The 17330-nt window shown below is 46.5% G+C and overlaps 1 protein-coding gene across 1 annotated transcript in view; it reads left to right on the top strand.

The window, feature by feature from the left end:
• Positions 1–276: 276 nt before the first annotated feature.
• The window catches only part of LOC144178399 (uncharacterized), a 343222-nt gene continuing 326168 nt past the window's right edge, over positions 277–17330 (top strand). Inside the window, exons 1-2 of the mRNA XM_077706220.1 lie at positions 277–570; positions 11966–12370. Coding sequence (XP_077562346.1) covers positions 12311–12370 — 60 coding nt within the window. The 5' untranslated portion in view covers positions 277–570; positions 11966–12310. The remainder of the gene's footprint in view (positions 571–11965; positions 12371–17330) is intronic.

Genomic DNA, 17330 nt, shown 5'->3' on the forward strand with positions numbered 1-17330 from the left:
AACGCCGTGCCCGCGCGCGCGCCCGCTGTGCCACCGCGCGTGGCTCGAGCACGTGCTCGCGGGGCGCTTCGAACCCGCGCCACCAGGCGGCTACACTTCGGACGCGCGTTTTCTGATTGGGCCCCGTGCCGTTCTCCCACCCACGCCTTCTCGCCGAAAAAGAGAGGCAACCCCCGCACCGGAGGCGCTGTTCGCCGACATAATCAAGTATTGAGTTATATTGTTATCGGGAAGAGCCGGCCGCCGCCACCCGCGCACACACTCGGCCGGTGCGCGTGTCAGCGCGCGCGTCTTGGATGCTGCTGGCATGAGCGGCCACGCTCGGGCGTCTCGCGCGGCCTCGGAGCCCTCACGTGGTGGACGCGGGCCGCCGCCGCCGACCACCGATTCGGCGTCGCACGCGAGCCCCGAACAGCTGCTTCTGCCGCCCCGAGGATAAGGCCGCCAATGACCCGGCGCACCGACTTGTTTCTTTTCCACCCGCCGTTGCTTGCGCCGGCTGCCGACCGGATCACTGTGACCGATTCAAGCGCAACACATTCTGCGAACCAAGCTCAGCGCTGCAACATGGTGAGCCTCGTTCACACTGGATCAAAACGGCAGGGCGATGCCGTCTTACATAACAAAAGCCCGGGCATGTTTTTTATTTCCTTTTTTTGAAGGGGGGAGGGACCGGGTATTCTTAATAAACTTCTTCGTTGCGATAATTGGCTATCAAATGTATTTCCTGCTTTTTAGTGAAGCATTTGTACTTCGAACTCATTCCTGGGGGGTAAACATTCAAGTATTCGTATCCTGGATTTATTTCTGATTTGATTCATTATGAGGTTTCACGCGCCGACTCTACACAGGTGATGAGGCGCGCCGTAGTCGGAGGCTCCGGATTAATTTTGATCCCTTGGGGATCTTTAACGAGCGACGAAATCTGCATTTATTTTGTTCTATCAGCAGAGCTGATAAGGCCGAGCTTCGTCTGTTCGTCGCGCCTGAAAACCTCCAAGCCTCAAGAATAAGAAAACGTGGATATGGAGGACTTGGGAGTCCATCCCGGGACCTTGACGCCGTGAAATCGACAACCGAACCACTGGGCCACCCCAAAGGCCCGAGGGGTACAGGGTTAGCAATGCATCTGCGGAGAACTACTTCATGTGCTGCCGATTGGAAAGAGAAAACAAAAAAACGCTGGTCGTGGTCACAATCGAACCAGTGTCCCTCGCGTTGTGAAATCGGCGTCTATCCAATTGAGCCATCATTCCGGGCGCACAGCGTTTACTTTGCGTTCATGGCGGGGTTGCGTTGGCTTTGGACTTGACCACGGGTTCTAGCGCGTGATAAAGCGGGCCACTTTGGGGGAGAAGTGAAAAGCCTGCGGACGAAACGATCGGGGCCTGCCCAGTCATGGAGAACCTTCAGTGGCAAGTTCGGAAATAAAAGTGAGCTGCAACAGCCGGGTCTCCGACGCGGGGAGAGGGGCCGCCAGCTCTGCTGTTTCTCCAGCCTTGCACCACTACTGCAAGCTGTTCAGATTTTCTTGATTATAAGAACAGTGGCCATGCTACACACCAGTGACGTCATTGGGCGTTTCAAAACTGCTACTTTTGTTCATCTAGCCGCGAACTCCGGCTGTGCTGGAGAAGTTGTCGCCATTAAAATGCAGTTTGACGCGAATGTTAAGTTACCACACCGCGCGTGATAGTGTTGCCGCAGGTTGCGGTTATCCTCCTCCGAAGTATACGATGTTGTCTTCGTGTTTTGATGGGCGCTTTTGGTATTTGTACAGTTTTTTTCTTGATACTGCTGTGCATGAACGCAGAAGAAAAGTATTTATCTTTTATTTGAACCACAAAAAGCAGTACGTGTGGCCGCTTCGCCTAGTTGATTATCGAGCTTCTTAACTTGTGGTCTCTGCACTTCGCGCTATCGTCACAGAAAATGTGTCCGTCAGAGCCGCTTATATCACGGTATAGAGACTGCGTACCGCTTATATATGGGATGTTACCGCGGACGTGACTAAGGTTGTGGAACATTCAACCAAATACCATTCGTTGTTCCTTCCAGAATAGATCAGTTCGGCACAATAGTAGGTGTACCAATGCGCCCCCTGTTACGCGTCTCTGAAGACGTTAACTAAACGCTTTCCAATCGGAAAGCACTGGGTATCTTCGCGAACACTGATATTTAGCACATATAAGACGCCGCCAAGCAGCCTGTTTTTACATCATGTAACATATTTTATTTAAGAGTTACGCTCTCACTTAGCACTGGTTTTAATGATTGCATAAAAATCAGGAGTCTACGGTATCCATACTCCTAAACCTTTATTTGCTCACTTGCATGGCCATTCAGCAAAGTTATAGGGATATCCGTGTATTTAGATGGCTTGCTCATGACACTATCACCACCCTTTCTGGTGCATTGCTCTTAGATTCCTCAACGCTGGGAAAGGTAAGAGCATAGATAATTTAACAGCCTTATTGTCTCCTACCCGTCGCGCCTACATTGCAGCTACAGTGAAGGCAGTGCAACCTACTGCATAACAGTGTGCAATATTGTCTGTCCTGAATGTGGAGGTTGTTTTTTCGGCAGGGCGGGTAAGGTTTTTACCTAAATGTGGCTTTCCGGCTTTGTGACCAAACGCAGGCATACTGGAATCACACCACCTTGATAAAGCAGAACTCCTAATCTACTAACTCATCGAAAATAAAATGAGCAGTGACACTCCTGTTCGAAACACCTCAACACCCACACATGCACAGACGTTTAAAAAACAAAATCTGTTCACCCAGTCAAATAGTAACTTTTCTTCGCCTTGTGGGCGGCAGTCAGGATGGGCAGTCTTTATTCGCGCGTTTGTCACGGTCTCAATTTAAGTAAGCAGATATATGAGCGCACAGATATTGTGCAACATTGGAAGCCGCCTGCATGTCCCGTTAATACGCGCTTCCTATTCACCTCGTGGTTTATTCCTACTCAACCCTAATTTGTGTCTCTCCAATTTCAGAATCTTTCCAATTTTAAATCTTCGTTCAACCTTTGCCCTCGTGCCATACGTTCCAGTTCGTCGGAAGCAGTTACACGCCATTTTAACGCGACGACCTCTTAGGCAAGTGGCCCAACCATTCATGCCGGCGGCGGAAGAAGTGGTTGCAAAGCCCTCGCTTATTTGTATTCCGCCAAACCACCTGCGTAACCGACAGCCTACCAAGGCACGCCTCAACTGAGAAAGGGGGAACGGATTATTCGCGGGAGTCCAAGTGACGTCATAGGTACGATCCGCAAAGCTCATTGTTAAAGCAGAGAAGCATGGCTACGTTTTTCCAAAGTGTTGCACGTAACGTTCCACGTGTGCAGCTCACAACTTTTTTTAACGAAGTGGAGGAACCTCCGATGTAATCTGATTGATGATTGATTATAGGGTTTAATGCGCCGACGCAACGCAGGCGGTGAAGCGCACCGTAGTGGAGGGCTCCGGATTAATTTTGACAACCTGGGGATCCATAATGTGCGCAGAAATCTCGTACACACGGACGTTTTTGCTTTTCGTCTCCACCAGAAAAGCTGCCGCCGCGGCCGGGAATCGAACCTGTGTCCTCGTGCTCAGCAGCGCAACGCCTTAGCCACTGAACCACCGCCGCGGGTCCAATGTAATCTACTGTATAATTAATTGCCGAAGCAATTAAAACGTGCTCGGTGCTTCTGAACAAACCCTGGTTCGAACATGCGCGCGCGTTTAGCTCTTAACTTAAAGTACATGTACAGCTGCGACTAAAACAATCCCGTTAACTATCGCCCGACCCTATACAGTAATGCTTCGTGGGCGTAAAGCTAACTACACTTGTGCTACGCCTTTTTTACTGAATGCTTAATATTTTTTGATTGATTGATTGTAGGGTTTAACGCGCCGACGCAACGCAGGCGATGAGGTGCGCCGTAGTGGAGCGCTCCGGATTAATTTTGACCACCTGGGGATCTTTAATGTGCGCCGAGCTTTATAATTTTTTTTTTCACATCTTTTCAAGAGCCAACATCGCAGTGACAGATGTTGTATTTAACGAAAATACGCGCATTACTCCGTACTCAATTAAGGTTAAAAATTCCAAGGGGCGGTTTCGGGATATAACAAATAGGGCACAGCTCAAGTTCTCACTTTTAAATTCAGCATTGTTTGTAAAAATTTTATGCTTCCGCTGCCATTCTTTGTTTCAGAGATGCGACGTCAGAAACATCAACATTTCTGTCTTTTCACGCTTGTGCAGTATTTGCGTTCAAAGGAATATTCGCCGCATAAGCGTAGCTTTCTGTTTTGGTCAGTCACTGCCCTCTGACAACCTTTCAATATTCGATGCACTGTACGGAAGTCGGGGCATTGGTGGCCAAAAAAGCCGTATACGCGCTCATGTGTTTATATATGCATGCGCGATTGACTGAACTAAGAGTGTTCTTCATAAGCTTGAACCACTTTCCATGCATCCACCGAACCAGCCCGGTTCTGATGTGGCGTGAGTTTGTGCGGCGACATTTATGCACCCAATTACTCCGTTCACTCTTACAAAACCACAGTGCGAATCGCCTTACGCAAGCTCGGTGCGCTTCGATTAAGCTTCGTGAGGTGTTTGAAGCCCATACGATTGATTGAAACCAAGGACAAATTCTCCGCAAGCCCCAGCCAAGCTAGGATTCTTTATTAGGGAACCACTAAATTTCAACCTTTATTGTTTGCGTCGGGAGCAGCCTTTTTGAGTGGCTCTAAACTCTGAAAGCCTAACATAAAAAAACTGGAGAAGATTGCACTAAGTCGCGCAAGGCTTGTACCTTAGCGAAGCTGCAGGATATATGTGCACGTGAACACCACGCATTTGTACGAGTTTGAAATTGTTTGTTTACATGTTCCGTCGTCGCTTTGCACTGTGCTAGTAGTAGTCATCGTCATATCGTGCATCTATATCGTTGTGTTCCTCATGCCAAGCATTATACATGCACGGTAGCGCTTGACGACAGCTGGGGCGCAGCGACGTGCACCTCGGGGTTTTCACCAATTTTTGTTGTTGTTGCTGCTGTTTACTAAAGCCACGGCGCGCGCAACGGGATAGTTGGCGGTCACCGCGAGCACGCTCTCACGAGCGCTCGGCATTTTCTTGGCATTTTTTAATGCGTTACGCGCCACACGTTACGGTACGACAGCTCCGCTGTTAAAGCTATTCTTCTTACAAGCGCTCATTTACGATCCGAATTCTCCTTGGAGCATCTTTATCCGTATTGCATTTCGATCGGGTAGACAGGAATTCAGGAGAAAAGCAGTTGACTGGGAAAGGTATGGAGCGAGACACGTGTGGCGGTCATGAATGTTGGGCTGCTGTCCCGTGGGCCTCCGCATGGACCCGCCATCTGCGGCAACAGAGCTATTCCGAGTCATGTAAGAAAGCGATAAATCCCGAGTCACGTAAGGAAGCGATAAATTAACTAGAAAACGCGAGATTTTGTCATTCTAATTAGAACGACCCCTTTCTTGCTAACAAATCACCAGTAGCCATACCGTCGTTATTTATTCTTCTGTTTTCCTTCAAATTTTAAACCTTTTTCGAGCGTTAAAGTTGACCTATGTCGAGCAGCTCGTCTGTTAGGTAACGGAAAAAACAGCGTGCATGCCACGACGACATGCGCCGCCACTACTGTGTCTGTGTTAGGATTTCTATGAACAAGCCCGACAAGTTGCGGTCTGGCGTGGCTAGAAACACATGTGCGTAGAGGTTTTCGTGAGCACAACAACGATCGGACGCTTCGATGTGCGTGCGCAGCCTCTGCTCTGACTGCAAAACCGAAGTTTTCTTCCCGCACTGTCGTCAACAAGCAAAACACGAGCACGAAAATATGAACAACGACACTGAAAATTCAAGACTGCGATTCGTGGAGGTCAAAGCATGTGCTTCCGGTATATTTGGAAAGCCCCATTAACCTAATTACTATATTTGAATGCCGGGATAACTTCGCGCTATGTGCGCATTCCGATTCGTATTCTTATATTCGCTTTCATTCTTTCGTGGCTTCTTTAGCGACCCGGTGTTGAACAAATTGCATGTTCTTCTAGTTAAGACACTCTAAAAACAAAAGCTGATCAACCGTTGTACGCAAAATGACGGTTATGCCACCACTTCGAACACTGTACTGTGGGGAAATCTCACTCCACTCATTTAGGTTAAGTTAAAGATCCGCCGGTTGTCAAAATTAATCTGGAGCCCTCCACTGCGGCGCGCCTCATCGCCTGTGTAGCGTCGGCGCGTTAAACCTCATAATCAATCAATTCACTCATTTAGGTTGATGCAGCGCCGAACTTGCTTCCCTGACTATCAGACCACGAGCAAAGCAAGAGTGATATTCATTGCTCTTGTGAGTGGAAACGCGATATCACTGTGCACTGCACCGCATTGCATTGCATTTCACCGCAAATTATATTTGCGGTGCAATGCAAAAACAGCTGAATCCTCAGAGTTCCAGCTGTGGCTTAGCTACAGGCAGTAAACTGTGTTGCACATACAAAGAATTTAAAAAAAATTACTGACATAAAAAGTATACAACTGTGGACAAACAAGCAGAATTAAAATTGTCTCTGGCGTATTTTTGGTGTTGTGACGAAGAAAAAAAATTATGGGTGTGCGCTATTCCAACTAAGAAACAGTCGCCGATGCGTCCAGTCTTTTCTTTCTTTTAGTATTACTATCCGTTACAATACGGAAGTCATGTTCATAGCGCTATGCGGCAGAATAAACAGACGATTGCCTATAGGACGTGTGTGAACGAGTGATGCACTTTTTATATAAATATAAATATGGGATTCAAGTATTCAAGCAATTATTCCTCATATGTAAGGAAAAATTGCTGACGTGTCCCTCCTGCATCACTGGAATTCGCGAAGCTATGGTTGCATAAAGAATAAATTTGGGTCTAAGTTATATGTAAATGCTTGCGCTGCGAAATAAACATCATATATGCTATGTGTTAAAAAACGTTGAAATTGAGGCGAGAAACAAATGGAAAAACTGAAAGCGAATTCTTCTCAGTTACATTTAAAATGTTACTGGCATGTATGTAACATAAAGCATGTTTTACTTAGATTTTTAAATTAATTTGTAGTTTGTGTGATTAAAGTTTTAAAACATCTTAATGTTGTGGAGATATCCTTAAACCCTGACTGCATGATTATCCGGCCCTCCATGCGTGTAGAAAATATTTTGCTGAGTTTCCCGCTTTCGATAAGAAACAGCTGCATTCAACTTCATTGCGTTCACTTACTTCATTGCGTTACTTACTTACCTGGTGCACTTACTTAGAACCAGTTCATACAAATTACGCTGAAACAGTAAGCTCATGAGGTAACATAACAAGTGCTTGTCATATTTGCCACAGCTGTCTCGCTACCTCCGTTGTCGCTGTTTGGCTCATATTGTTTTCCTTGTAATTTATTTCCTTTCTCGAGTTGTCACTCTAAGCCTTACATACACTATGATATTCCTATTCCCTATACTTAAGCTTTGACACACACTTCCGGGATTGCTTGAATTTCATACGGATAAGCCCCTGTCCATGGGCTGGACAAGAAACGTCAGTTGCCGCAACTTTGCAGCAGGTGCTCGGTCGACCTCATAGGCGCTTCTATTCCATAATAGACATTCGTAAACAGTACAGCATCTGCCAAACGTTTTCTGGGCAACTTAACATGGAATGGCTACATTGTTGGTAGTCCGGGCATTTTCAGGCCTGACACACTCGAAATCGCCTAGTTGCATTTCTGCTGCCTCCCCTATCTCACGCGTGCGCTATCTCACGCGGACGCAGCTGAAATACAACTAGGCGATTTCGAGTGTGTCAGTACAACATCGGTAGACTTGTCGGATAAGGAGGCAGCGTTCTCAAAAAAGATTGATTGATTGTAGGGTTTAACGCGCCGACGCAACGCAAGCGATGAGGTGCGCCGTAGTGGAGGGCTCCGGATTAATTTTGACCACCTGGGGATTTTTAACGTGCGCCGAAATCTCGTACACACGGGCGTTTTTGCTTTTCGCCTCCATCAGAAAAGCGGCCGCCGCGGCCGGGAATCGAACCCGCGACCTCGATCGTGCGCAGCAGCGCAACGCCTTAGCCACTGAGCCACCGCGGCGGGTGTTCTTAAAATAAAAAAGAACTGGTCGGGGTAATTACTGACACGTTTGTTACAGTGCCAACTGATTCCGTTATTCTAATCTCGGTAAAATTGTAACCTTTTCTGTATCTCTTGTCTTTTTGCTGGTATACATTTCACCCTGATTCAAAGCGATTATCCTTGTCTTCTGTGTCCGTGTGTTTTTTGTGCGCTTAAGATGAACGTTATGGAATACGAACTAGCCCGAACGCAAGCTCTTCTAAATCGTACAAGTCTCGGATAACGTTTCGACGCGAGTGGACGCCCATCAAGCGGCAGACGTTTCCCGGCATAAAACGCGTCGCATGATCCGCGCACGCCGTCCCCTGTTAACCCTCATGGCAACAAACGTACGTCTTCATTCGTGCGACCTGGCAGCACCGGAGTAAATACGCGGCCGGCGGAATCGTCTGCTCTGCCTGCTCGCCCAGGTTCACCTCCCGTACTGTCTCGTATTGATTGCGAGGCGCGCGCGCGGACTCCCGCTTTTCGCACCGCGCCATCTGCGGTTTGCTCTGCCAACTGTCGACATACAATCGAAACGCCCCGTTCAGCCCGAGGTTTGCTCGGGCGTCCTCCAGATGGCTCTAGTGTCACCGCCGTTTCCCGTTTCGGGTTCATTGCGGTTATGCTCCCGAAATGCTCGGCGCGTTTCGTGGAATACAGCTTCCCACATTTGCGTATAGAGGGAAGCGGGATGCTTGCGGACGACGTTGTTGGCACTGTGCATCGTCATTGTTGCAGTCGCCCAAAGTTGGTTTCTTGTACGCAGTGTGCTTTTCCGGGTGCCCTAGCAGCGTACTTTTTAGCCTGGTAAATCGAAAAAACGAAACTGCCCCGCCGGGGACTTTTGTTTATACATTTCGTAAATTGAGGACGGCTGATGGCTTTTCCGCACTGCTGCTGAGCGGACATGGCTCAGGGCAAGCAATCTGGGGAAGTCGTCTGTGTATTTCGTTTGTTCTCAGCGAATACGAAGTTCCAGGCGTCAAATGGTCATCGTAGGCACCCATATGCCGCAGTGTCGCTTTCAATGCATTTCACGCAAGATTTCATTCCATAAGGTCTGTCTTTATCAAGTGAGAGCCACCATGTTGAGTTGGGCGCTGTACAAAAAGAATCTAGCCTGTAGTTTTTTCTTCTTTTTTAAAGAAACCTATTTCTTTGCTTTTTGTTTGCGCTGTCTGGGGATTTCAGTTTATTTGTTATAATAGAAACCTGGTGATGCTGATGTGATACCATAACATTTACTGATGAGAGCAAGCAACCAATGCTTAGGTTGTGTTCATTCGTAAGCAAAAATGTATGTGTGTATGTATTTATTGATAATCAGGAAGAGAGGAAGGTCCACCAGCAGGCGTAAATTGTTTCGCCTAGGGTTGGACACCAGAACACCTGCTGGTGTAGGGGAGGTGGGACGGGGAGGAAAGAGTACATAGGAATAGGGGGCAGAGAATCCTTCGTTTTTTCCGGACGAACTCCAAGCATTCCATGCAAGATCACTTATTTATTTAAAATAAGAGCTTTCTTTGCTTTTAGCTATTCCCTTGGCCGTCCAAACTAAAATAGTTAAGCACGTGCTTTGAGATCACATTAAGACTGAAATGCAACAGACGTTTTTTTGTTATATTCTCCCCACGACAGTGCGTTGCATGCTATTCCTAAATACGTGTGATTGCAACTGTGGCTCTTGACGTATCCTGTGGCTCTTGACGTAGCACAGCGACGTATCCGTCACTGTGCTATTGTACACGACAGAGGGAATAAGTTGTCAAGAACGCTGTTTGTCCTTGTCATTAGCGCAATTGAAAGTTGGGGGAGTTAGTGATGCATCATGAGAAGAAGCGCGCAAGAAATTACCACGCAGAAAAAGAGTCACAACTGGCCTTAGCGACGAACTTTACTACTCTTTTTAATCCGTCGCTGGGTTCAAAGCTACGTATTATGGTTATTCTAACATTGCCACACGACCTACACTGCCATTGACAATTCTTTTTTCTTTAGAGGTGCTACGGACCTTAAGTAAAGAATTACCATAAATTCCAACAGAATTAGAATAATGTAGTAATAAATATTCTTCCATTTCACATGACGGCTACAGTTCATGCGCCTTCAACCCTGACGTCCTTCAACTCGAATTCAAGCTTTCCACACTTCGGTGGTACTAATGCCAAACCTATAGTGTAGGGTCGAGTCTCGCAGGTCATGAACTGCTGCAGACGACGCGCTTCGAATACTCCCGCCTGCAGAACCATACACCCACCATCCTGGTTGTTGCCTAGAAGGAGCATTCTCTCGCGCGCAGTACTTTCCCTCTATGGTCTCGGTTCAGATGATTCACACTCTGACAGAATGACGCTGCGTAAAAACACGATTTTTTGGCGACCGCCAACTGCAGCCGCCGAAATATCCCTGTGGTTTGAAACACCCACATTTTTATTTTCCAATGCCACGAAATTTCGAAATTTATTGATTGATCAATTTATCGATCAACATATTGATTGATTGATTGATTGATTGATTGATTGATTGATTGATTGATTGATTGATTGATTGATTGATTGATTGATTGATTGATTGATTGATTGATTGATTGATTGATTGATTGATTGATTGATTTTTCATAGTTTGCCCTGCGGTCCCGGCCGCGGCGGCCGCTTTTCTGATGGAGGCGAAAAGCGAAAACGCCCGTGTGTACGAGATTTCGGCGCACGATAAAGATCCCCAGGTGGTCAAAATTAATCCGGAGCCCTCCACTACGGCGCGCCTCATCGCCTGCGTTGCGTCGGCGCGTTAAACCCCACAATCAATCAAGTTTGCCCTGCGGCATATTAGAGGAACGTGGGCGCAGATGCACGAATAAATTGTCTGCGTACATGAAGTTCTCGACGAAATGGTCCATTCACCCAAAGCTGTAGGTCTGAGGGTCGGCCAGTGCGGAGACCGCTTGCACAGACGTAGCGCTGGCTTGAATAAGCCTTGGGCAGATCCACAGTGGATGCCGATCACTCACATCCTGTATGGCGCTGTCGCAAGATGGGTATGGGGAGCCGTATGGCCCCCGGTGCTGCGATCGCCAGGGTCAGGCACAGACAGAGTAAGGGTTATCCGAGCGCGCAGTCTCCCGAAGCACAACCTGGCGGTTTTATTAAGCGTTGCATACAAAACGCTTTTGCGGGTATGTCCTGCTTTGTGGGCATATAACGCTGTGCTAGATTTGAAACACGGGCGTATTCATTTTCGGACGGCACGAACCATTTGGTGACAGGCCTCGTGCACCGCTACGCAAACATTCCAGAGTGGGATATACCCTCATGCGTAAAAATTTAATGTGGTTATTTTTGCACAAGCTAACGGGCTTTCAAGGTGCCTCCAATTGTTAATTTAGGAAAATGTTTAGTTTGGATGCTATTGTTTAACAAACGTTAACAAAACCATTTGCAGAACAAGCCAATCCCATTATTTCCGTCGAAAATTGGCACAGAGATTTTTATTTCCCCTTTAGGATGTGAAAGCACTGAAATCACTCAAAGCTGAGAGACAGGTAAACGGCTCGAGTATAGTGAGTGACTGAGAAAAGGTACGTAAGGGAAAATGATTTTTCTTTCCTGCTGATGTAGTCGGAAGACTACAAAGTTAGCTGAACTCGCTCATGGGCGAGAGTTATATTACCGGTACTTGGTCGGTGCACCGGTTTTCCTTAAGAACGTGCAAAGCTTTGCATTTTTCAGTCATGCCCTGCCTGCTGCTGACCTTTGTCTAAGAGGTGGCGCCGCGTTATTTTCTGCGCAGGCCTCGGGCTCTGTGCAATAGACGACGCCGGGAACAAGCCAGGGGACCAGCGCAGCGTGAAGACACCTTCAAAGCCCCACGGACAGCACGAGAGCACTCGGACCCCTGGAAGAAACCCCCGTGCGCTGAGCAGACGACGACCCACCGAGCGAGAGGCGGCGAGTATATAGTACAGCCGCCCCGTCCTTCTGCGCCTCCTATACGTTTTCCCAGTGGCCTGGGAATTCGCCCCTGTATCGAACCGCAACTGCTGCCTACGACCCCGAGCGGGTCCTCATCGCCGACTCCTTGACCTTGCTGCCTGCGCGGCTGAAGCAGCGCTAACCGCGGCGCCCTCACTGAAGCATGGACTGCCGCGGAGGGATGCCTTCGCCCAAGAACCCCCACGGAAGCTCCAAGCGGAAGGTGAGCCGATCGTCTCTTCTACTTGGCTTAGTGCGTTCGGTAACAACGTTTCCGAATGAGAAACCCGAGAAACACTTCTTTGAGGTCAAGGGAAGCGGAGGTGGTGAGCGAATGGTGAAAGTACCCGGATGAACGGGGGCATTTTGTAATTACCTCAAGTTTTACTACTTCTGCAATATCACCCTGGAGCCTGTTTGTGTTACTGGCAAGCGAAGCTCTGGAGCGTGTATTTAGAGGGAGAACGAAACGTACGAGACATTTCTTTGAAAATGGCTTTTTTTATTATTATTATTTTGCAGCACTAGAGGTTTCCGGAGGTCGCAAGGCCGTAATAAGAGGGACTATTGTCTCCTCGGCCATATTGAACCACAGGGTTTCAATCCGTGCATGAACGTCCACTTGTTGGATGTTTCTTTGCTGGTGCAATATTTTTATTCCTGCGACAGTCACTTGAAACAAAAATAAACACGAGAAGCCGAGGGATGGCGAAGTGCAAAAACTTGATGGTCTTCGTCTGGCCGCGTTTTTCTGAAAAGTAAGAGGAACAGAGGCGGACACATTAAATTTGCGACGCTATAATATAGCGTATAAGAATTATGAAACCATTTTCTCTACTCAATGAATAAACGATTTCTTCATAGCATACGAACAAAAATGTTGTTTTTAGAATTTTAACTGCCGGCAAAGAAGGCTGGTCACATCAGTCGCTTCGCTTATTTCTCACCGGAGGCACGACATTAAAAACGGACGTAGGGTCAGAACTTCCACTTAATATAACGGATCTATAATTACAATAGTTTTACAGATAATTGCGAACGGAGTCGCCATACGTGGTTATTAGGTAAATCTGTAAGCAAGTGTACTCTTATCCCAATAACTACAAAAAGAGCCCTCTGTAGCCGGATGCTTGGGATAGTATAATTTTGCCATGCATGTTATAGAAAATAAATATAGTAACTTTACTTCACTTGCTGCAAATTACACAAGCAGCTGCAAAAAAATGAGGTTTTTCTTCAACACCTTGAGAAGCCTGCGCCATATGCTTAAACAAAGTCACATGCACCGGCATCATGCAAATGAAAAAAAGAACTGAATTCGATGGAAAATATTTACCCTAAAACACCTCTAAAATTTGAACACTGAATTTTGTGCTTAATATAGCTAGCACGATATACTGGACGACGCATTTTTTTTCATTCAATGCAAGAAACTGAAGTATGGTTCAACAAAGGAGTATAATGTAACTGCCTGCTGACCATCATACTGCAACACATCAAGGAACACTTCAGCAAACAACATTGTATCTGCATTGCGGGGAAGTCATAACCTGTGAAAGCACGGCAGGGCTATCACGAATCCTTGAGCCTTCAGACTGCAATCAACTTGTAGGCTTCTCTGGTACGTAGGCTCTCTGGTACGTCACCGAGCCTAAAATTTAGTAAGCCTGTGTCTTGGGGGGGTATCTGCTGGTAGGTTGTGCAGGTAACGACGTTGGAGTGGCCATATAGACAAATAAAAACTTGCCGAATTAGGCTTTGATTATTCATTTATCCGGAGTATTCATCACGAAAAAGGGGTTTCCGGAATGCGATGATCAATTGATTTGCGGCCGTGTTGACACAACGCTCTGATAATAGAAGTCTGTGGCGTTTTTGTTGTTTTTTTGCGCAGTGTGTACTAACGGAATTTTTTATGACTCGGGAATCTTATAAGCTCCTACTTTGATTTTTGCACTGTGTAAGTACTGATCAAAAGTTTGGCTAAATAATTTTCACCTAATAATTATAACTCAGCAAAACAAAGCAATAGAAGGCGTGCTGAATCCTATTCTACAATATGACTCAAACTACAGCTCATTGAAGCGGGTCACACACACAAAGTTTATCGTTTAGTAGTCGAAACATCATCAGATCAGGAAACTGACCAGTTTAAAAGACAAACGTGGCAACATTCCAGTTTTCGGTCACGCATATTGTACTTCTCGTTTTTCCACGAAACAAGTTTCGACAGTGCCGACAGCATTTTTCTGCAAGGGGGACACAGTAAAGCGACGCCCCTTGATGACACATGTAAATCGCCCTTTGCTGGAACATGGTTTTACTCGTCATTCCAAAGCTATACTTCATTGATTTTGTATACATTGCCGGCTACTCTACTGCCAGCTGAAGTTATGACCTCAACGGTGTTTTGGCAACGCGAGGAAATGGTGTTGGTGATGATGTTTACTAACGGATTTATCTAGCCTTGCGTGACATGCCGGCAATCGCCCCCCCGATCAACACCTTCTTGCCGCTATGCGCGTGAAATCACCAGGACTCACTGAGGCGTGTGTCCCTTAAAAACCCGAGGATCAGGTGCAACATGTCTCTCCTGGTGATCCAATGGCCTGTAGGAAAAATGTTATGATCCAAACAGGCATGCGGAGCGGCTCTCCTTCGAAGTTCTTTAAATAAAGCTAACCTCTCCGTCGCATGCTCTCGGCAGTCCATAAGAAAATGTCCGATGTCACCTGTTACACAACAGGCTGCGCACAGAGGTGAGGATATAAGGTTCAGCTTATGAAGTGTCCGCGATGAGTTAGTCCGGATGCGGAAGAGTGGGGATGCCTCTGTCCTCTTCATTCCTTTGGTAACAGGAGGTTGGTGTTGTGGTCACCAAAGAGATCTGAAACGCGAGGAGAGTGAATTTGCACAAACGGTATTATTGCACTTCCCATGCATTGTTTCAGAAAATGACACCAGCAAGTACAGGGAACGATCATCCCGGGTAAGATCTTATATAGTTCAGAAATAGGAAGTAAGGGTTTGGTGCCACTGATTTCGTGCCGGAAGGTGAAATGCCCCCGCCCCCTTCAAGTCTTGATAGTTTTTGTCAGACCGGTATTGTGCCGCCGTGTGCGATGAAAAGCCTTTAAAGCGTGCTTCACTGCAAGCGTAGGCATAACCAGGAAAAGGCAACTTCATGACACAAGAGATCCCCTCCCATATCAAAAGAGCTTATAAATACTAGCAAGATGATTTCTGCGAAGAAAAAAAAAGACAAAAAGCATTCCGGTTTTGATATTCGCAAAAAAAAAAAAACCCATTCCAACAGTACGTACACTCCCACGAGTTAACTAGGGAGGTGAATGTGAACCGACTGGTCTATGAGAGCGTTCCGTGAGAGCGAGTTCTGCAAACGGCTTGCTTCATGATGGCTTGTATGCAAATTACGGCCGCAGTAGAGCACAAAAGGAAAACGCACGTAGAAAAACGACTTCTGGAAATGACAACTTTCATCCGGGAAACGGGTGCAAACTTGTACCTGTAGGAACTTATGCCAAAGGGCATACTGTCGCCATTAAAAAAAAAAAAAAACAACTTATTATATATTCGTAACGAAATGTCCTATTTTCCAAGCCTTTGATGAACGCTGTCCAAAGAGTTCAAAGTTGCTAACAACCCAAAAATGGCTGAATTAAAAGGGAACTGACACCAATTTTACGGGTTTATATTATTACAAAGTTCGCTTTCTTTACTCAACAGAATACTTTGACTAAAATATGAACGGCCTGGGACGCACGGAACATGCTTTAATTTGGTCTAATTTATCGCGCGTACAGAAAAGCACTTCAATCGACGTGCAGCAAATGGACATCGCATGACATCACCCCGTGGTAGGAAAAAGGAGGTGGCGTATCCAAGTGTCTCCAACATTTGGCAGAAACTCTTGACGTTACTTCACACACGCTGCCTGGCGAGCGGCGACAAGGCGCTGGCACGTAGCCAAAGGAACCGATAACCAGAAAGGCACTCTTCCAACAACAATGTCCTACATGCGGGAACGGAGGCGTATATAATCGCAGAAGAAGCGGCCATCAAGACTTTTATTGAAAGCGGCCATCAAACATTCGCCGCGATGGTAGGCTTGAACGCCTTCAGGCAGCTCGGCCGCTCAGCTCCGGCAGCGGGGCGACTGAAGCAACGCATTCGCAGGCCTCCTCGGTGTTTTGACGTCCGCACAACACGACGAGGTCATGGCAAGGCTCTGTCATGCACTCCCTCCGGGCTGGAAGCAATGGAAACCGAAACTGACAATTTTGAGGCTGTTCCATGTAAATAATTATTTGAAGAATTTGAAGTGCTGTTTCGGGCTTGCCGAGCCATGAATCATCGATAAAAGCAATATAAAGGGAACATAAAAATTTGGTTTCAGTACTCCTTTGGTGTCAGCAAACGCTTACAAAAAAAAGCGTTCGCCCCAGTACAAATCCGCTTTAAGAACGATATGAAGTTACCTTCATTTTTTTCGTAATGTTCGTCCTAATTCTATTGTTATTTTTATTTTTAAGTTTCTCTAATTTTGTTCTAATATTTTAACTTAACATCTCTAATATACATTTAAATTCACCAAGGCCCATGACAATCTGGTGACAGATGTGTGGCAACTTTGTTTTCAATTTAAACTCACAGCGAGGTATTTATTATCGCTTCCTCCGAACGCACTTCGCACAGTGTGTGGCGCGCAAGCCTTTAGAGAACGGGTTTCAATTACCACGACGTACTGTTTTATTTCCTATTCGGAAAACCTGTTCCTTTTCTACGGACAACTCCAGGACCCGCAGACAACTAGGAATACCACCATAGAAGTTTATCAGTTGATCAAGAAAATTTTACATTTTTTAACGTGGACGCGCGTTTGTTTAGTTTTAATGTTATATAGTGAACTCGGGTTCAGCCCATGCATTAAAAACGCCAAGGTATGCTGTTATCCAAAATTGCTCATACGAATGGGAAGACCGCGCTGTTCTATCCATATTCGATTGTAGCGATTGATATACGCTATAATCACAGATTCAATATTCCAGAACACTCTTGAGTATTATCAGTTACCGGGCTCACGTTAATTTCCATGATGTAGCTGCTAATGTATCGTCACCCCGAAACACGGCGTCCAAGAATGAATCACGAAACCTCCACAC

The sequence above is a fragment of the Haemaphysalis longicornis genome, unplaced genomic scaffold, assembly GCF_048455015.1.
Source record: "Haemaphysalis longicornis isolate Haplotype H1 unplaced genomic scaffold, Haemaphysalis longicornis Haplotype H1 scaffold_4, whole genome shotgun sequence".
Classification (NCBI taxonomy): Eukaryota; Metazoa; Arthropoda; class Arachnida; order Ixodida; family Ixodidae; genus Haemaphysalis; species Haemaphysalis longicornis.